At 55.5% G+C, this 20,639-nt stretch overlaps 1 protein-coding gene across 3 annotated transcripts in view; it reads left to right on the top strand.

Moving 5' to 3' along the window:
* Window positions 1–2,425: 2,425 nt before the first annotated feature.
* The window catches only part of AGBL2 (AGBL carboxypeptidase 2), a 54,615-nt gene continuing 36,401 nt past the window's right edge, over window positions 2,426–20,639 (top strand). For all 3 annotated transcript variants that reach the window (XM_054027733.1, XM_054027734.1, XM_054027735.1), the window contains exons 1-9: window positions 2,426–2,496; window positions 2,794–2,857; window positions 3,754–3,888; window positions 6,941–7,129; window positions 9,311–9,418; window positions 12,005–12,155; window positions 13,516–14,295; window positions 16,866–17,025; window positions 17,275–17,401. In XM_054027733.1, the coding sequence (XP_053883708.1) occupies window positions 2,467–2,496; window positions 2,794–2,857; window positions 3,754–3,888; window positions 6,941–7,129; window positions 9,311–9,418; window positions 12,005–12,155; window positions 13,516–14,295; window positions 16,866–17,025; window positions 17,275–17,401 (1,744 nt within the window). In that variant the 5' untranslated portion in view covers window positions 2,426–2,466. The remainder of the gene's footprint in view (window positions 2,497–2,793; window positions 2,858–3,753; window positions 3,889–6,940; window positions 7,130–9,310; window positions 9,419–12,004; window positions 12,156–13,515; window positions 14,296–16,865; window positions 17,026–17,274; window positions 17,402–20,639) is intronic.

The following is a 20,639-nucleotide window of genomic DNA, read 5'->3' as shown; positions in this document are numbered from 1 at the left end:
ATACACAAAGGTGCAGGGGGTGGGGGCAGTAGGGCCCAGTCTCTCCACCCACATGGGTGTGGGGCTAGGGGGCAGTAGGACTCGGTCCATACACAAATGTGCAGGGGGTGGGGGCAGTAGGGCCCAGTCTCTACACACACACAGGTGTGGGTCTATGGGGCAGTAGGACTCGGTCCATACACAAAGGTGCAGGGGGTGGGGGCAGTAGGGCCCAGTCTCTCCACTCACACGGGTGTGGGTCTATGGGGCGGTAGGACTCGGTCCATACACAAAGGTGCAGGGGGTGGGGGCAGTAGGGCCCAGTCTCTCCACCCACACGGGTGTGGGGCTAGGGGGCAGTAGGACTCGGTCCATACACAAAGGTGCAGGGGGTGGGGGCAGTAGGGCCCAGTCTCTCCACGCACACGGGTGCGGGGCTAGGGGGCAGCATGGCCGGTCCATACAGACACAGACTCAGACACAGACACGGCGCAGGCCCCGCCCAGCGGGTATATAAGGGGAGGGGGGGCTCCCCAGGCCGGGGGGCGGGGCCGGCGCTGAGCGAGCCCAGGAGCGCGGAGGGAGGCTTTGATTTCGCCCGGCTCCGCCATTGGCTCTTACCGGGCCACACGGATGGACCAATGAGGAGAGAGCTTTTCCCCGGAGCCACGCCCACTGCCTGTTGCTGGGTTACCGCGTCCCGGCATGAGGGGAGGCTGCGGTGAGGGGCGCGGGGGGGGTTTGGCTCTAGAGCAGGGGGAGCTCGGGGTGGGGGGTCTGGGCTCTAGACCTGGGGGAGCTGGGGGGGAATCTGGACTCTAGACTGGGGGAGGCTGGGCTCTAGAGCAGGGGGAGCTCGGGGGGGTCCAGGCTCTAGAGCAGAGGGAGTTTGGGGGCAGGCTGGGTTCTAGAGCAGAGGGAGTTTGGGGGCAGTCTGGGTTCTAGAGCAGGAGGAGTTTGGGGGCAGTCTGGGCTCTAGAGCAGGGGGAGTTTGGGGGCAGTCTGGGCTCTAGAGCAGGGGGAGTTTGGGGGCAGGCTGGGTTCTAGAGCAGGGGGAGTTTGGGGGCAGGCTGGGTTCTAGAGCAGGGGGAGCTCGGGGGGGGGGAGTATGGGCTACAAGGCTTGAAGGGGGGCGTGTTCCTACAGCCGTTTGTGCTGTTTTCCATTTGCCGTCTGCCTGCCTCAGGATCCATGGCCTGTGATTCCAGTGCAGCTCTGGCTCCGCACCGTCAGCTGCCTGGGGAGCAGCCCTGTACCGAGCGGGCACTGGGTTCACACAGCCCCATAGGGCAGGTGATGGCTGTGATAAGCGGTGCTGGGGGTGCAGAGTGGAGGTGCTGGGGCCCCTGGAGCACAGAGCCCTGTGGGGCAGGTGTTGGCCGGATGAGCGGTGCTGGGGGTGCAGAGCGGAGGTGCTGGGGCCCCTGGAGCACAGAACCCTGTGGGGCAGGTGTTGGCCGGATGAGCGGTGCTGGGGGTGCAGAGCGGAGGTGCTGGGGCCCCTGGAGCACAGAACCCTGTGGGGCAGGTGTTGGCCGGATGAGCGGTGCTGGGGGTGCAGAGCGGAGGTGCTGGGGCCCCTGGAGCACAGAACCCTGTGGGGCAGGTGTTGGCCGGATGAGCGGTGCTGGGGGTGCAGAGCGGAGGTGCTGGGGCCCCTGGAGCACAGAACCCTGTGGGGCAGGTGTTGGCCGGATGAGCGGTGCTGGGGGTGCAGAGCGAAGGTGCTGGGGCCCCTGGAGCACAGAGCCCCGTGGGGCAGGCGATGACCATGATGAGCGGTGCTGGGGGTGCAGAGCGGAGGTGCTGGGGCCCCTGGAGCACAGAGCCCGGTGGGGCAGGTGTTGGCCGGATGAGCGGTGCTGGGGGTGCAGAGCGGAGGTGCTGGGGTCCCTGGAGCACAGAGCCCTGTGGGGCAGGTGTTGGCCGGATGAGCGGTGCTGGGGGTGCAGAGCGGAGGTGCTGGGGTCCCTGGAGCACAGAGCCCTGTGGGGCAGGTGTTGGCCGGATGAGCGGTGCTGGGGGTGCAGAGCGGAGGTGCTGGGGTCCCTGGAGCACAGAGCCCCGTGGGGCAGGCGATGACCATGATGAGCGGTGCTGGGGGTGCAGAGGAGAGATGCTGGGGCCCCTGGAGCACAGAGCCCTGTGGGGCAGGTGTTGGCCGGATGAGCGGCGTGGGCTGTGTATGTCATTGATAACCTGGCAGATACACCCTATCTCTGGGAACCAGCCCTCCACTCTGAGGATTCTGCCCTGGATCCTGGGTTGGGAGGGTTTCTCAGGGTCTAGAGAGCTGGTGAGGGACAGGGCGGGTGGGATAGTGCAGAGTTGGGTTTCACCTCATGGAGTGAGGGAGAGAGGGGTAGAATGGGAGGCCTGGTGTGTGTCTGGTCAGGGACTGGGGCTTTCAGGTCCCTTCCAGCCCCCTTGGTGACTGGTGTCTGTGCTTCCCCCTAGTGTCTGTCAGAGTTGTCACCGCTGCCTGTCATGAGTCCAGCCCAGGAGCCAACCCCTGAGGTTAGTGCAGAGCCCAGCCCTGCTGAACTGGGCCTAGGGGGGAGAGTGGGATCCTTCCAGCCTATGGGGCCATGCCATTGGGAACTACAACAAGGAGAGCGGAGCAGTGGGGGCCCCAGGCAAAAGGGGTGGCATCAGGGGTGGACGGGCACAGGTCAAGGGGCAGGCACTGGGGGACTGTGCCTAGAAGGGATTGGCCGTGTGCACTCTGACCTGTTTGTTCATTAAATTCCTGTGTGCTGGTATCTATAGGCATGGGGGCCTGGTTCTCACTTTCCCTTCCCTTTCCTTCCCCAGCTGCTCGCAGACCCCTATGAGAGCTTCATGCATCACCATCTCCAGTACTATGGCTACTTCAGAGGTAAGAGCAGCTGGGGCAGCTTGCTGTTCACCAGCCCAGGACATTTCACTGGTCAGCAAACAGTGACTCAGAGCCCACTGGATGCCTCTGGGCTTCACCCCCCTTCCCTCTAGACTGCCATCCTGCGCTGGGCACAGCATGCCGGGACAGCTGTGGGAATGGGACACTGTCAACTGAAGGGCTAGGCAGTTTACAAAGGTTTTCCCTCCCCCGTCACTGTACGGACCCCCCCCCCCCGCCAAAGGAGAACAGGCGGCTGGCTGAGTGCCCAGGGCCGCAGTGTGTGATACTGTCTGGGCAGAGTGCTGTTAGAAGGAGACCAGTGCAGCGCGGTCCTTTTTGCCTTTAACCTCTCTGGTAGGCTGGTGCTGGAGCAGGCAGACTCATGTGACTGTGGAGTGGGCTGTGTCCCTACTGTCTCGCTTGAAGGTTGGCAGCTCTGGAGCGAAGACTGCACCCTGATGGGATACGAACCCAGTCCTCTGCTCCTGAGACAAGACTGAGTCTCTGATCACATAGCTCCCTGTATTGCCAGAATATGCCTTGGCTAGTATTCAAGCTTCTAGTAACTGCAGGCTCTTTCTGGGCCTATAGGGAACCATGGGACCAGGGACTTGTTCTCAGTGGGGCAGAGTGCCTCCTCCGGCACCCGGCAGCTGGCTAGCCTTTTCATGTTAAATGACTGAGATCCCCTGAGAGGATCCTACAGCCACTAGCCCTTCTTTCCCTAGTGCTCAGAAGCAGGGTAGCTGTAGGTGGGAAGACCTGCTGGGTGCCATCTGGCCCACCCTCCAGGAGCAGTGCTGCATCATTCCCTACAGCACGGTGGCCAGGCTAGCTTTAAATGTCCCAAGAAATGGAGCGTCCCCAGCACTGACAGCAACATCCCTTCCTAGATGAGGAGAAAATTGCAGAAAGCAGCTCCCTCGTGCCACGAGAGCACAGGCCAAAGAGCTCAGACTCTCTGCTGGAGCAGGAGAGTGGAGGATCCAACCGCGATTCCCTTCAGGATAAGAAGAAGCAGCTGATCTGTGAGTGAGCTACTCAGCGTGAGGAGCTGGGTTTCCTTTGGCCATGACAACCAGTGGCTCAGTTCAGCCGCTCTCTGCAACTCAGGGGCTGGTTAGGTTGGAAAGAGACAGCAGGGGCGGGACGGAGGGGGAGGATCGGGTCCACAGCAAACGGTGAGCTGTAAACACCCATGTTAGTGGGCTAGCTGGGGAACCATAGAGCAACCCTCACCCAGAGGTTATGAACATCACTTCATAGAACACACTGCTGGGGATTGCACCTTGGCTAGGTAAAGGAACAGATGACATCAGAGTGAGCTAGCGCTATTTGAAAGCTTTGCAAGACCATGCATCTGGGGAAGAGCAATTGGTGTTCCCTGAAGAGCTGGGAGAAACCTCCCCAGATATGGGATTTGTTGCAACACAGTGTCTATCCGAGCTGCGAGGGAATGGCCTGTTAGTGGACAGCTGGGGAGGTGGATGGTTGCCCCAGGAGCATGGAGAATAAATTGTATAAAATCCAGAGTTGGGGAGGTCCAGATCTCACCCCAGTATTGCACTGTCCCCTTTTCTAGTGAGGGATTCTTTATAAAGGGGATCTGCAAAGGTGGGGGCAGTGGCAGAGGCCCATGCTTGGGCAGGTCATAAAGAAGACCCAGTGTTTTCTGCCTGTCTTTTCCCTGTAGATTGATCAAGGCTGTGAAATCTTGTCTACCCTATTTAGGAGGTTTGGCAAAGAATGGCTACTGTATATTGTGTAGCGGTAATGGGGTTTAATTCTGGTGCAGGTTAGTGACTCAGACACCTTTATAGGTTGTTTGGGCCTCCCAGCCATTCACTGAGAGAAAACCAATCCTCTGTCCTTTTTATGAATTTTACTGAGAACACAAACAAGAAAACGTAAAGCTAATGAATTTGCTGTACTTCCCTGCAATGCTCACCAATGCAGCAATCCAATGGGGGTTCCAGTGGGGATGTGATGGCTTCATCAAGGAACTACCAATAGCATAAGTGGGAATGAATAACTGTGACACGAAAATAGATTGAGATCAACAATTGATCAAATCCTTGCATGATCGCAGTCAGTCACATCATGCAACCCGCCGAACACAGCCTTATCCACAAACCCTTATCCACAGACCCTTGGACTCTCCGGCATAGGGCAGCCTCCTTCTTAGCCCTAGAAATTCTACTGCCTCTCTTTGAAGCACTAAGAATGCAATGGTTTGCTCAACTAATCTCTCCACTTCCTGTCAGTGCGATGGGGCCAGCCCCCAGGTTCCCCTCTCGGGCAGAGTGGTTTTCGCTAACACCTGCACAGAGCCAGGGCGGCACAGTGAGATCTGGGTCAGCTTGCTTAGGAGTTAGGTAAATCCAGGTGTGATGACTTTCTAATATGGACTTGGCAGCATGGTGCGATTACTTCACACACACACGCACGCGGGAAAGTTAGGTAAAAACAGTTCGTTGCAGGCATCCCCACAGTTATCCTAGAAAAGACTCCAAACGTAAAAAGAAACCCCTTTGGGAAAAGACGCTGTTCTGCGGCTGGCTTGGCCTGTGGAGCTACGCAGCCCATCAGAACTGCAGTCTGAGCAGACAGGCACTGTTCTCTGGTTCTGTAGCTCATGCTAGTGGGTGTCGTCCCCTGCTCAGTTGGCTGCCCTGTGCTGTCTGTCTGTCCTTTCCGGGACTGGCCAAGGGAAAGGGGGGGAATCAGTGGTTTGGTTGTTGTCAGAATGACCCAACCAGGAGCCCACTTCTTCCTCACTCACCTGGCTTGTTCGGGTTGCCATTGGAGCCAGCAATGCTCCACTGTCCCTCCCAGAGCTCTTTTTCAGGGAGCAGGATCCAGTTGGGGTTTGTACCCCAGCTGCATAGTCTGGTCCTGGGTGAGGGTAGCCAGGCCTAGCCTTGGGTTCACGTCTGGGAGCCTCTGTCTTAAACTGCAAGGCCACTTGCTCCCACAAAAGCAGCCTCCCTCCAGCCCTACCCTGGGGAAACGGCCAGTGGGTTGCAGATGGCTCTCTGGCAGGTAAGGCCTTGCCACTCCCCCTGGCATGCCTTGAGCCCATTGCCTTTAGGCCGATAACAGTGTCATTGTGCCCTGCTCATTCCCACATCTCGTGCTCACACTCCCTCCCTGTCGGTGAGGGCCTCGCAACACACAGTGGGAACTGGCCGGGCTGTCACCTTGTGGCTGGACTGGGGGCAGGGAGGGCCGTCTGGCTTAACGCCCCAAAGGCAAAGCTGCTTTGGAGATCCTGTTAATAGAAAGTTCATTAAAAATACAATAGATTAAAGTGGATACTCGGTGGCGACACTACTAATGCGCCCAGCGCTGGGCTTGGGAGTCGGCCGCTGGCTGCAGTGTGGTATTGTGCCTACACGGCTCTGTGACACGGGACTGCGCTGTGTCTGCACAGTAGCCAGCACAATGAGGTGCCAGGCTGTGGCTGGGCCCCTGGGAGCTACTGCCCCCCAAAGCATAGAGCACAATGGCTGTACGGGGGGCAAACCCTTTGTGAATGTATGCCAGGGGGCTCTGCTGGTGCAGGCGGCTCTGCAGACTCAGGCCAGCCGGCTCCCCCAAGCCCTAGGAAGGGAGAAGGGCGTCCCTGGGGCCGGGCAGGCAGAGGGATGCGCCAGCGGGCTTAATCCTCCGTTGGGATACACTCCCTGAGAGACCTTCCGCAAGTAGCCAAGCCACAGCTGCCCCCATGCAACTCTGGTGTGTCCTGTGGCCGAGTGGCCCTGAATCACAGAGCCACAGCTGAAGAGCAGCTGGTACCAGTTCTCCTAGCCCACTGGTTGCGTTGCCCTAGGCGGCATGTCCCCGGGAGTGCTTATTTCTGTAGCCCACTGGCCGTGGCAGGTACTGTACCTCCGCCTGGTTGGCAGGGTCTGCTGCTGCTGAGACACGGGTGCCAGGTATGTTTGTGTCCCCTGCACGAGCCTTTTGCTAGCGGTGCCAGGGCCGAGGCTCTGCTGTGTGTGTGCACCGTGAAATCGGGGCGTCCGGCCACGCACCGTTCTGCGGAGTCCCTAGTGCCTGTGCCTGTTCTCTTTGCAGGTTCTCTCATGCTGGAGGCCGCACTTCTCAAGAGCAAACAGCTTCTGTTCAATCACCTTGAGGGCCCTGGGGTCCCACGCCTGCGGGAGCCACGGGGTCTCTTTGCTGTGCCCACCTCGAGAGGCCCCCTGCAGGCCCCACGCTGGCCAGTGGAGTGCGAAGTCATCAAGGAGCAAATCCAGCACATCGGTAACCGGAGCCCCGTGTGTGTCACTGCCCCTGTCCCGTGTGGGGCTGCCGGGAGCTCCCCAGCCCGTCAGGGCATCGGTAACCAGAGCTCCGTGTGTGTCACTGCCCCTGTCCCGTGTGGGGCTGCTGGGAGCTCCCCAGCCCATCAGGGCATCGGTAACCAGAGCTCTGTGTGTGTCACTGCCCCTGTCCCGTGTGGGGCTGCTGGGAGCTCCCCAGCCCGTCAGGGCATCGGTAACCAGAGCTCTGTGTGTGTCACTGCCCCTGTCCCGTGTGGGGCTGCTGGGAGCTCCCCAGCCTGTCAGGGCATCGGTAACTGGAGCCCCGTGTGTGTCACTGCCCCTGTCCTGTGTGGGGCTGCTGGGAGCTCCCCAGCCCGTCAGGGCATTGGTAACCAGAGCCCCATGTGTGTCACTGCCCCAGTCCCATGTGGGGCTGCCGGGAGCTCCCCAGCCTGTCAGGGTCCGGCGCTAGCAATGTTACCAGCTCCTGCAATGGAATGTGTCTTTCCTAAAGCTCCAGCTCCTGGAATCACGTGACTGCATGAGAAGCTCAGCAGTCGTTTTAATAAAGGAGCTCGTAGCCCTCATTGTCGCAGAGAAACGCTTTAGCCTGTGACCCCGGACAGCGCTGACACCAGATGTTAGATAACAAGAGCCCCAAGTGGAGGAGGTTGTCAAATGTCATGATTTTTTAGCCAATCTCATGATTTTGGGGGTTTGACTCGGGATGGGCAAGTGGGATTGCACCTGTCGCATAAGCCCGTGGGTCAGGAGCTCTCGGGGAGGTCTGGGAGCTTCTGGGGCAATGTACAGGGTCCCCGACAGGCGGCAGTGAGGTTTCACACTTGAATGGTGAGCCCACGGGAGCCTCGTCAATTGGGTTAATGGCTAACCAGGTAACATTAACCCATGCAACCTGCCCAGCGAATTGCACAGACCTGCCAGGCTTCGTTCCACAAGGCACCCACTCAAGTCTTCAATTTCTTTGGGAAGAATAAAATTCCACCCCCTTGAGAGAGCCCTAGAGCCTCGCTGAAAACCTGTACCTGTCCAGGTGCGCTTTGGCCAAGAGATCCAGTCGCTTCTCTCTCATCGTTGTGTCTAGTTAGAGTCCCCAGCACCGAGACTCCCCCAGTTCTCTTTACAGACGGTTCCATGGCCTAGTGCATCTCGCTGTCATCGCCCCAACATTCAGTCCAGCGTGTCCCTTTCTGCCCTTGCTCCTCAAGCTTCCCTGTTCTCCGGAATCCCTCTTTCCGGGATGGATCCACCCAGCAGCGGCTTGTAGACTGAACGCTCCCCTGCCTTGGATGTGCTTAGCTCCCCTTGCCGGCTCATCTTTTTCTTACTTCTCTCCTCTGGCTCCATTTCGTTTTTCAGTCCCTGCCAGGGAATGTGGTGCCCAGAGGTCAGAGTGCTGTGTCTGCCTCCCAGCCAGCCAGTGGGGCCTAGTGGAGTAATCGTGGCACTAGAAACCAGACTACTTCTCCCTCTGTGTGATGAATCGTTTCATGTTGGGTTAAGCTGGGCTCTGTGGCACGGGGAGGCTGGTCAGCACTTGGGAGAGACGTGGCCAAGGCCCAGCATTACCCAGAATTCTCTGCCTCCGCAGCAGTCCAAGCGGCGTACTCTGCATAGAACTTTCCAGCCAGTATTTGTTGGCCCTTGGGGGTCTCCCGTTCTTGTGGGGGACTTGAAATGGGCGTTTCCTGCTTTTCCCACAGGTGAGTCTGGGGGATGACACCCAGGAAAGGTGCGAGCAGACAGGACAGGGCAGTGGGGCTGCCCCCTTAACTCCATGCATTTGCATTAAAACTCTGTGGAGAACGATTGACTGTCACATCTTCAAAAGGGGACTGGCTGGGTCTGAAACCAGACTGCTCTGTCACTGCCCAGGTGCTTCCCCTTCAGAGCAGATTTCCTCTACCCAGTCAGCCTCCTGTTCCCCCCTCCCCCCACTGGAGTATTAAAAATCACAGGCTCCCCGGCTTGTCGGTGTGGAAGACAGGACACTGGCTGGGAATGAACATGTGGGGAGGGCCATGCCTTTCGCTCTATTACTAATGGCACAGGGACTTCAGAGCTCTTTTCAGGAGAGTGCTTTTCTTTACCCTGTGGGGCAGGTTCCCATCTGAAACCCCTGCAATAATAACTGGAACCATTTCCCCTGTCTCCTCAGAGTGGGTGCCGTCTGAACCAGAGCCATTCTATCAGCCCACAGGAACAGAGCCGGCCCCACTAATTGTGGGGGAGGAGAAAGGAACCGTGGTCTATCACATAAAGCCAGGTATGTGCTCATGTACTGACAACACTGATAACCTGGGCGTGGAATCCAGGTGTCTGTAAAGCCCCTTTCAGGCCTGCTGTGGGGCAGGACTGAGCCACGCCTGGCTGGTCTCTGAGAACACTGGCTGCAAGGCGTCGTTTCCTCTCCGGTTCCAACACAGAGTGGGACGAGAGCTCCCTGTTTTCACGTGAAACGCTCGGGCGTTCTGGCTGCACACAGGAAATCTTGCTCTACACTTCAGGTGACAGATCTGCACAATTCTCATCTCCAGCGCGTGAGACATGAAAATAACCCAGGGCCAGATCCAAAACCCAATGAAGCCAACTGGGCGTTAATTGGGAAATCATTGGTCAAACCGTAAAACTTGAATGGGCTGGATCTCAATGGCTGAGGTCTCTATAAATGACTGAACGCTGACTTTACCAGAGCACGCCTCATCCCCAGATCGCCGCTGGGGTGGGAAAGACCCAGAGGTCCCAATATAGGAGTGTTCCCTGTGCTATGTTTTCTAGCGGCAAATGTCCCTGGCAATGCGGCTCCCACCCCTTCCCTACAGGAGCGATCCCACAGCCTGATGCGTCTCTGTCGAGGAGTTGAATTCTGATCTGTTGTCCTGCAGCAGGAGGCAGATTCGGGAGATCTCAGCTCATAAGCGGCTTGCTGGATCTGTGAGATAGGAAATGGCCACCAGTCACTGCCCAGCAGCCTCCAGTTAGCGGCGCCCAAGTGTCTTACTGGTTTTCTAACCATCCCCTAGGAGAGAGGCAGAGATTGGGCAGCAGCCAGATGTCCCCACGGGCACTCACGATGGCTCCCATGGGCACGTCGGGTGTTCTTTACCACCTCTGCTCCTTCATCAACCACGGCTCTTGGACACCCAGTTCCAGTGAACCAGCCCTGCCCTCCCAGTGAACTCTCCTTAACCTTTTTGTTCCCAGCTTAGAGCTGCCCTGCGTGACATGCCTGATCTAACAGTGGGAACTTGGGGTACATCTACACAGGAGCTGGAGGTGTGATCCACACTAGCGTGGGTATCGCTATCCGGGGTGGAAATTACACCTCCAGCTCCAGTATGGACATACCCTTTGGCTATGTCTACACTAGAACCTATGCCAGCGTAGCTATGCAAGTGTAGCCCCCTAACGGAGGTGTAGCTTACCCCGACAGAAGGAGTTTTTCTGTCGGTGCAGGAATACCCCTTCCCCAAACAACATTAGCTGTATCGGCAGAAGCCGTCTTCCCTCGGTGTCGCTGCTGTTGTCGGCACAGCTATGTCGAGCAGGGCTGTGGTTTTCTCCCACTGCTGACTGCCGTAGCTACGCCCATGAAACTTTAAAGTGTGGACCAAGCCTCAATGTGGCCATCTTTGGGGGCTGGTCCTTAGGCCTGGCGGCTGCTCAGTGCTGAACCTAGTGCTCCAGTGAGTCGTGGCCACACACAATCCTTCATGGAGCCATGCTGCCCCTTCGGCTCGGGGCTCTTAGCGTACGTCTACTCAGCAAGAAGAAGCCCCGCAGCAGTGAATCTCAGAGCCTGGGTCACCTGACTCGGGCTTGCGGGGCTCACGCTTCGGGACTAAAAACAGCGGTGTAGATGTTTCCACATGGGCTGGAGCTGGGGCTGTGAAACCTGGCGAGGGGGGAGGGTCTTGGAGCCCGTCTCCAGCCCGAGCGGGAACATCTACACTGCTCCGTGGCACAAACCCAAATGCTTGACCCGGGCTCTAAGACTCGCCGCCGTGGGTATTTTTTGCGGTGTAGATATATCCCTGGTGCAGACACATCATAACAGGGATGTTTCTGTGCCTGGTGTGTAAGTCCCATTTCCTGCAGCCCACAGGGCAGATGCTCAGACCAGGATCCCGATCCTACCCTGGCGGCGTGCAGGCCAAGCCGTGGAGGTGGGCGCGGCAGCAGGCCCACGCTCTGTCTCCACCTCTCTGTGCTCTCTCCAATCCTGAGAGCAGGGACCAATGTGCTACTGGCACACCACCATCCACTCTCATCCCGGCAGCGAGCATCAGCAGGAGAGGCAGCGTCTCCCAGCAGATAGAGCACCGGACCGGGACTCAGGAGACCTGGGTTCTGTTCCCTGGCCTGCTGGGTGACCTTAGGCAAGTTACGTCACCTCCCTGTGCCAGTTCCCCACTCCATGAAATGGGGATAGTGATACTGACCTGCTCTGGGAGGAGCTCTGAGATCTAGGGATGGAAAGCTAGGGGTCATTATTATTGGCACTCCCTAATCATGGCTTGGGGATTCCAGGCTGCCGCCCACGGAGCCCAGCGAAGGCAGCGAGGAGGCTGTCTTGTGTGTGTGGGAAGAATACCTGAGGGCGAGGGGGCATGAAGCAGGAGAGGTTCAGCGGCAGTGGGGTGTTTGCTCAGTAGTGGGGGGTGCTTTGGTCACTTGCAGCACAGAGGTTCCCTGCCTTGGACTGGGGCAGAGCCTGAGTCGCTGGGAGAGCAAATTCCCCGCCCTGCATCGGAGAGCAGTGGGATTCCAAATGAGGGCCATGCCACAAGGAGCAGGGAGCTGGGTCTAGCACCGGCTGCAAGTGTGACAAGGGCATCTCCTCTCCCGGCAGCGCCCAAAGGCTCCTATTTCACCTGCTCCCGCGTTGGAGGCGCGCGAGGGCCCATCACGTCACCTGCCGTCAGCTTGGAAGGTCCAGAGGACACCACCCTGCTCTTTGAATCCAGATTCGAGAGCGGGAACCTCCAGAAGGCCGTCCGAGTGTGAGTGAGAGGGCAGGGGGCAGAGGACGTGGGACTGTCCATGGCAGGCAGGGGAGAGGGAGCTTTCCAGCTAAGCCAGGGTGCCCGGTCCAGGCTCTCCATGGAGGGCAGGTGAAGGGGGAGCTGGGATAGCCCTGGGGGGCGGCTGTGTTAAGTAGGACAGGGCATTAGGAGAGGAACTGAAGATGTGCCTCACTGGGACGATGGCCACAAAGTGTTTGGATCAGCCCCATCCCAGAGAGCAGGGAGGGGGCAGTGCCTCCCCCAGCTTTGGGAGCGCACTGAGCAGTATCTGTCCCTTCTCTGCTGCAGCTCCCCCAGTGGTTGCCTGCTGCATCACAGGGGAGGAGATCTGGCTGCCCCATCACCAGCCCCTCTGCCAGGCTGGGGGAACAGGAATTGGGCTTGACAGGCCAGGCTTGAGCCTAAAGGCTCCCCTCCCCCACAGCCCCCATAAGGGGGGAAGGAGGATTCTCTGTCCCGGCCCAGGTTAGAGCAGCCTGGGAGTTGCTCTACTTTGTGCCAACTAGCAACAGTCCCAATACCTCTGCCACTGTGTCCTGTGCACCAGGAGCTATGGGAAGGGAAGCTTAGGAGCCATCCTATGCAGTGACTGAGTTGGGTCATCCTGTGGGGAAAATAGCAGGTGCTCGTGTCTTTACAGGTTGTACATAATGGGGCAGAGGTCAGATTGCTCAGACAGGTGTGAAGCTGGTATTTCCTAATGATCTAGTGCTGGAGTTGCCATGTAAAGAATGTCCTTTTAACTAAGCTTTTTGCATATCATTGCATGTAATGAATGCTAGGAACAAAGGCTTATTCCCTAGCACAGAGCAGCGCGCTGTTGAGGGGAATCTCAGTCTTTGTTCACAGCCTACACAAAGAGAAGTTGGATAGAAACATCAATCCTCTTGTTGGACGGTTGCAACGTAACAGGACTTTATTGCTTAGAATCCAGAATGGTACCATACAAAAGCAGAGAGAGACAAAGCAGGCTGTTCCCTAAGGCAGCGAGGTCCAACTCATCCCTCCTTACTCTAGGCTGGATCTCTGCTGACTGACTGCTGAAAGACCAGATTGCACACTTCCATATAGTGTCCCCTAGCTTGCAAGCAGGACCAGGAAACTCCCTGAAATTTAGAGTGGTGGCTTATAATTTTAACTCCGTTTTCACAACACTACAGGTGTAACTAGGGAATGCTGTTTGAATCAAAATATCTAACACCCCTCCAGCAGAGCCCAATAGCCCGGCTGCTGATGTGCACAGAGCAGGTCTGTCTGTGGCCTTTCCTGTCCTTCACACAGATGCTTGTGAAGGGAGAAGTTGCTCTGGGTGTTATTTTCTCTTTCCTCCTTGCAGAGGCCCGTACGAATATGAGCTGATGCTGCGCATGGACCTGTACACCAGCAAGCACACCCAGTGGTTCTACTTCCGGGTCAGGAACACCAGGAAAGGCATCCCCTACCGCTTCTCCATTGTCAACCTGATGAAGTCCAAGAGCCTGTACAGCATGGGGATGAAGCCGCTCCTGTACTCTCAGAGGGACGCGCAGACGCGTGGCGTGGGCTGGCGGAGAGAGGGGGGGGACATCCGGTACTACCGGTGCAGCTCCGAGGAGGGCCAGGTGATGTATTGTCTCACGTGGACGGCGTGCTTCCCCCATGACCATGACACCTGCTACTTTGCCCACTTTTACCCCTACACCTTCTCGGACCTGCAGCGCTACCTGCTGGCAGTGGCCAGCGACCCGGTCCGCTCGCAGTACTGCAAGCCGCGGGTCCTGTGCAGCAGTCTGGCCGGCAACACCGTCTACCTTCTCACCATCACCAGCCCGTCCCAAAACCCCGGTGCCACTGCCGCCAAGAAGGCTGTGGTGCTGAGCGCCAGGGTGCACCCTGGGGAGACCAACGGCTCGTGGGTGATGAGGGGTTTCCTGGACTTCATCCTGAGTGACTCCCCTGATGCCCAGCTCCTCCGCGAGCTCTTCATATTCAAGGTGGTGCCCATGCTCAATCCAGACGGGGTGATCGTGGGGAACTACCGCTGCTCGCTGGCTGGGAGAGATCTCAACCGCAACTATCGAACCATCCTGAAGGAGTCCTTCCCTTGCATCTGGCACACCCGGAGCATGATCCAGAGGTGAGGAGCAGGGCTCATTGACCTCGGTGTGTAGCACAGAGCAGCTAGGCCACCATAACGTAGCACGGTAAAGAGAACACCATTGTTTAGAGGCAGCGTGGCCTAGTGGTAGAGCACTGGACTGGGACTTGAGAGCTGGGCTCTATTCCTGGTTCTGTCACTAGCCTGCTGAATATCCTTGGGCAAAATCATTTCCTCGCTCTGTGCCTCAGTTCCCCCCTCTGTAAAATGGGGAGAATGATCTTGCCCCTTTGTAAAGTGCTTTGAGATTTACAGATGGAAAGTGCTAGGTAAGAGTGAGAGACCATTATAAATATATAGACAGAGAGAGAGAAAGCGCATACATAACCATCCAAGTTAAGAGACGATTATTAATGCTGCAAAGTCTCTCAGTCTCAAACAAGGAAATGCCTCAATTAAGGTTGTTATCGAAAATGCAAACTCACAAAGGGGCACACTACTCACTGCATATCCGTGTTCTGTTATGCTCATCACTGGGCCTTGCAAACTGTAATGAATTTACCTTCACATCTCTCTGGCGAGTGGTATTGTCACCCTCATTTTACAAATGGGGAAACGGAGGCACACAGAGATGAAGGCCAATACGGGCGAAACTGGTCGTTAGGTTTGGGTGCCAAACTTGAGCTGAGCACCCACCGCTCCCTATGACAAACCGTTGCAGTGCGAGCGCTCAGCTCTCTAAAAAACTAGCCCTGAGGTGTCCCCGTCTGGACAACCAGAAAATGGAGAACGCGCAATTAATGATCACCTGCAGAAATGTTGGTGAAAGTGGCTTGCCCAGCCAGGGAGAATCCAGCTCCTTTGCAAGACTCTCCTTTTCCTTCCTGCAGTCCCCTGGCTCATTCCGGACACACACTCAAACATCTGCAGCAAACGGGGTAGGGTGCTACAGACAACAGCCTCCGTCACTGCACAGGCCTGAATGCAGTCCCTCCTGTGCACTGAAAGAGGCAGGAGTCCTGTGGAAAAAACAGCATGTGATCATTTAATTATAGATGCACAAGGGGGGCAGAGTTAAGGTTGCACAGGCAGGCTTAATTCTGGCATCACCTAACTTTTCTCCACTTGACTTTGCAGCCTTAGTAATGTTCTTTGAATTTAATTTGTTATGTTCCCTAAATTTAAAAAAAGTGAAGACTAGAAATGTTATAATGTGCAACGGTAGCAAACCTACCCAGGGCTGGTCAGCTGTATGTGAACTCAGGGGCCAGGTGGTCTGCTGGTGTAAACGGTCACGGGTGTCAGTAGTGCTGCTATGTGGGTCTGCCAATTCTTAACTGAATTCTACTTTTAGAGAAGCAGTGCTGCCTAGTGGCTAGAGCGCTGGTCTGAGACTCAGGAGACCTGGGGTCTATTCCTGGCTCTGCCACTGGCCTGATGGGTGACCTTCAGCAAGTCACTTCCCCTCTTTGTGCCTCAGTTTCCCCACCTGTAAAGATGGGTAATGAGACTGACCTGCTCTGCAAAGCGCTTTGAGATCTAATGATGAAAAGTGCGGAATAAAAGCTAGGATTTATGATTAATTGTTGTGTTTCCCGGAGTCCCCTCTAACCCAGAAGCGTCTCTCCTCCTCTCCCTAGTTATTCTGTGATGATTCTCAAATGATACCACTTCACTTTTGCATCAAATGTGATAACTGCTCCAATTTCCCTGTAGCTCTGAATTCACAGTCAGGTGTTATGTTCCCTTTTGCACCCCTTGGGCCAGTTTTATTAACTGATCCCAGTACAAGTGTCACCTTTACTAATCTACTTTAAAAAAAAATGAAATGTGTCTTTGTAACCTCAGCCCCAAACGACAGAACGTAGCGAGTGCTTCCTGAATTGACCAAGCCGGATTTACCAGCGATAAAGCAGGCTTTGATTTTCAGCTTATTAGCTTTTAGCATCTGTTATTTCTAATTTGAAATACATAATTTGGCTAGGATGAAATATACCCAAAACTTAAGGCTGCACTAGAACAGGATTAATGTTTCTTATGCAGTATAAATTACAGCAGGAGGCCACTACGTCAGAGTCATACAATGAGGTAGCTGCTCCTGCAGTAGTCGGGGCAGGTGGTGTGCAACTGTCAATCAATGCGAGTCTCTCATTGAGATTCGTTAGTATGCACTATATGATGTCTATGCTGCAATTAAGCAGTCCCTTAGCCCAAGCCTGTGAGCCTGCATGAGCCGGAACAGGTGTCTAGACATACCCTGAATGACTTCTGAAGCAGAACTCTCCCCTCCACACATTTTTGCAGCTCAAAACTGGCTGGGTACAAACTTTGCCAGAATAAACTTTGCAGAGCCCAGGCCTGAGAAGTGTCATCCCCCACGGGACAGATTTTATGTAGCTCCGTGCATTCGAGATGGAGTGTTAATTTCCTCCCGAATCAAGCAGAAGTCTGTGATACGGTCTGTGGCCCATGTGTGATTACATACATGGGGATTGGTCCTGCTTTGAGCAGGGGGTTGGACTAGATGACCTCCTGAGGTCCCTTCCAACCCTGATAGTCTATGATCCGTACATGCGTGTAATTGGCTCAGGATTTCTTCCTTTGTGCAGAGTCCTGGAGGAGCGGGAGGTTCTGCTGTATTGTGACTTCCATGGGCACAGCCGCAAGAACAATGTCTTCATGTACGGCTGCAACAACAAGAGCGCTCCTGCCCTGCGGCTCCACGAGCGCGTCTTCCCACTCATGCTCAGCAAAAACGCCCCTGACAAGGTGGGTGTGGGAGCAGCCCACAGGAAGGGAAGGGGCTCAGAGGAGAAGCATCGTCTCTGCTCTTGGAGCCCCTCACAGGCCGCCATGGGCTGGGTGGGGACCTGGCTGCAAAGCCTGGGCATCTCCGCATATGAGTCCCAGTTTTGCCTGGAGTCTCTCGGGGCCAGCTGTCGGGAGCAGTCCCACCTTGGGGTACAACCAGGATCTCTTTCTGCCCCATCACCGCGCTGAGCCACCTGGGTGTTGTAGTTTTCTTTCCACAGCTGTAAGTTTAAGGTCCAGAAGAGTAAAGAAGGGACGGGCCGGATTGTGATGTGGAGGATGGGAATCCCCAACAGCTACACCATGGAGTCCACCTTCGGCGGCTCAACCCTGGGTAAGGGCAGCACTATCCCAGCATGTAGGTGGGCCGGGAGGGAGCTGGGGTGATGGGAGACAAGAGTTTTGCTGGAACAAGGCTGTCCTCTGCCCTTCAGGAGATCCGCCTGATTCCCCTCATCAAGCTGGGATGGAGCTCAGTTGGGCTGGCACCACCAGTGCCTCTGGGGTGGTACCAGCCTGCAGCTCCTCTTGCTCTCTCCACAGCTTGAGGAGATTTACATGGTAGACCTGCCCTCTCTTTTTGCTGGCCGGCTGCTAGATTTTGTAGGTGACCGGCCCTACCCAGCGGATAATCTCATAGGGCCCCTGCCACTGAGGCAGTAGATTTGATTCCACTGAGGCGAGCCGGAGCAGGACCCTCTCGCTGGGTTAGAAGGTTTTCTGGGGGCTCCCTTGTTGTATGTTTGCTCCTGGGCCTTCTGTGCGCTGCATTAATTTTCCCTCGCTAGGGCCCCTTCTCTCTCCAGTTGCTCTTGCAGCTGCAAGACATACTGTAGGAGGCCCTGCTACAGGGATAGTACCTGTTCCCCGCTCTCCTGCATGAAGTCCAGAAGTCCCTGCGGCCGCTGCAATAGTTCAAAAGGGGGAGAACCGTATCGATGACTGGGGATCCTCCCGGAGAGCAAGTCGTAGTGTTGGGATGAGTTGGTCCCAATATCAGAGCTCCTTTGGGGAAAATTTATACAACATATCCTTGAGGGTCCTGTGAAGCACTCCGCTAAGTCGTCAGTCTGCAGCTGATAGATGGAGGTCCCAAGTTTTTTAATCCCTAGTAAGTCACAGACCTGGTGGAACAGCTACAATGTAAAGTTCATTCCCTGGTCTGTCAAGCGTTCCCGGGGAAGGTCTACTCGGACAAAGATCTTGAGCAGCTCCAAGGCGATGGTTTGCATTTTAGTGTTCCTGAGGGGAAATTGCCTCCGGGAATCAGGTGGCATAGTGCAGGAACACCACGATGTACTTGAACCTGGTGACACTTTTTGTGAGGGGCCCCACCCGGTCATGGCAACTGTCTCAAAGGGGGTTCCCATTAATGGGAGTGGGACAAGAGAAGCCTTTGGTACTCCTTGCGGGGTGGCGAGCTGGCACTCTGGACAGGAATGACAAAAGTCTCTAACTTCTCGGTGTACCCCCAGCCAGAAAAACTGGGCCAAAACTTGGGCCATTGTTTTCCCATGGCCCAGATGTCTGTGGCAGGGACATCATGGGTGAGTTGCAGGACGGCACCACCAACTGAGCCCAGATTTCTTGAGTCTGTGGGTCATGGTCAATATGTACAGGTGGTCACCCATCAACTTGAACTGGGGGTACTTTCCTGCCCGGTGAGGTTCTGTGACTTTCCTGTTGACGCGGGCTACCTGTTCGTAGGTTTGACTGAGCATGGGGTCTTCCCATTGATCTTGGGCAAAATTGGCCCCCAAATTCCACATCTCTTCACTGCTGGGTTGCCTGGGGGTGGCCTCCTCGTCCAGGGTGTCAAGCTCACTATCTTGGTGTTCCTCACCGCTGGTGCCGGGGTCAGTGGGTGTCTCCTTTGCCCCTTCCAGGAGGTCTCCTTCAATGACTGACTCCGGATGGTTGGACTCAGGACTTACAGTGTGTAGGACCTCCGTGAATCCCCTCCAGTCATGGCCCAGGATACTGGGTGTGCTAGTTTTGAAGCCGGGCCTACACTCAGGGTTCTAGTCTCACTATTCACTGTCACAGTGATTTGGGCACTGGGATAGGGCTTCACATCCCCGTGAATGCACTGAACATGGATCACCCCCTCTGGCAGGCCCAGAGTCTGAATGAGGTCCTGGCGAATGAGTGTCTGCCCACACCCTGAGTCTACGAGGGCAGAAACCCGTACCCCATCAACTTCCACTGGGATCGTTAGCTTACCAGAGGGTTGTTTTCAGGCTCAAGCTTTGCCGATCCAGACCTGCCCAAAGCTACAGTCTGTCCTTGGACATTCCCGGCAGACGTGGCCGAAACAGCCATAGGTGAAGCATGGGCCAATTTCAGAGTGTCTGGGCCTGTCCTTGGGTTTTGTCGAGCGGGTCGACCTCCTTGGGGTTTGGGATTTTCCCACTATGTCTGGGGGTTTGGTGGCTCTCCTAGATGCCTTGGACAACCGCTGATTACTGGTGATGTCTCTTCCATCGTGGCGTTTTGGGTCAAGGCCAGGCCTGTTCCCCTGACTTCGCAGCCTCTCCTCTTTTGTTAGTGAGGTTGCCGGTGTGGAGGCCCAAGGTCCGGGGCCGACAGGGATCTCAGCGTCCAAAATATTTTCCATAAGCAAGACAGCCTCGTTCAGTGTCCTCCTCCGTAATGGCAACTATGGCATCATCTATCTTCGCAATTTGGTGTTCGATAGGCTTTATCGCCTCCACTCGACTTTCCCATCATGTGGCACTCAGTGGTTTCAGTGTCAGAGAGGATGTTCCCAGATGTTGCTTCGAAATTTGCCATCGATGAGTTGATGCAGAGAAAAATACATAGATGCTTTGAATTACATTAAAAAATTCAGCAACCTCACTAGATGCTGATGCCACATCACTGACCACCACGTTCAACGAATGAGAACTGCATGGGACAAAAAAAAGCTTGAGGGTTTTACTCTCAGATCTGTGTCTGTGCTCCTCTGTTCTTTCCTCTCATGTTGGCACCATTATCGTAGCCCTGACTTCTCATGTCAGCTATCGCAATTCCCGTATCTTCCAGCTTTTTAAGAAGCACATTTGTCATACCAGCTCCTGTAGTATCATCAATGTCAATAAATTCTAGAAAATGCTCTGACAGTCACCATTGCAGGGACATTTTCACTAGGTTCTGTTGTTGTTACAAAACACACCATTGAAGTCATTTGTTCCGTATGGCTGATGTCAGGTGTGCAGTCCAGAATAACAGAGTAATATCTTGCTGACTTCAGATCTGCCACAATCTTCTGTTTGACTTTTGTTGCCAGTAACTGTAAGATCTCATTTTGAATTGTTTTTCCAAGGTAGTAGTGTGTATACATTTCTTGGGTGGTGACTCTTCTTAGATGCTCCTGGAGTACACCATCAAACTCAGCCGTCAGCTCCACAATTTTAAGGAAGTTTCCATTGTTTGGCACATACAGCTGATCTGAAGTGCCACGCAGTGCTAGGTTTTGGGTAGCAGCATTCTCATAATGGCAATGGGCCTTTTCGGAACATTTTGCCAGTAAAGAGACTCTGATGCAATCTTCTCTTGATGCTGATCATCTA

Source organism: Malaclemys terrapin, chromosome 4, assembly GCF_027887155.1.
Source record: "Malaclemys terrapin pileata isolate rMalTer1 chromosome 4, rMalTer1.hap1, whole genome shotgun sequence".
Lineage (NCBI taxonomy): Eukaryota > Metazoa > Chordata > Testudines > Emydidae > Malaclemys > Malaclemys terrapin.
The sequence above is the reverse complement of the archived record's forward strand: the minus strand, read 5'-3'. Positions and strand labels throughout refer to the sequence as shown.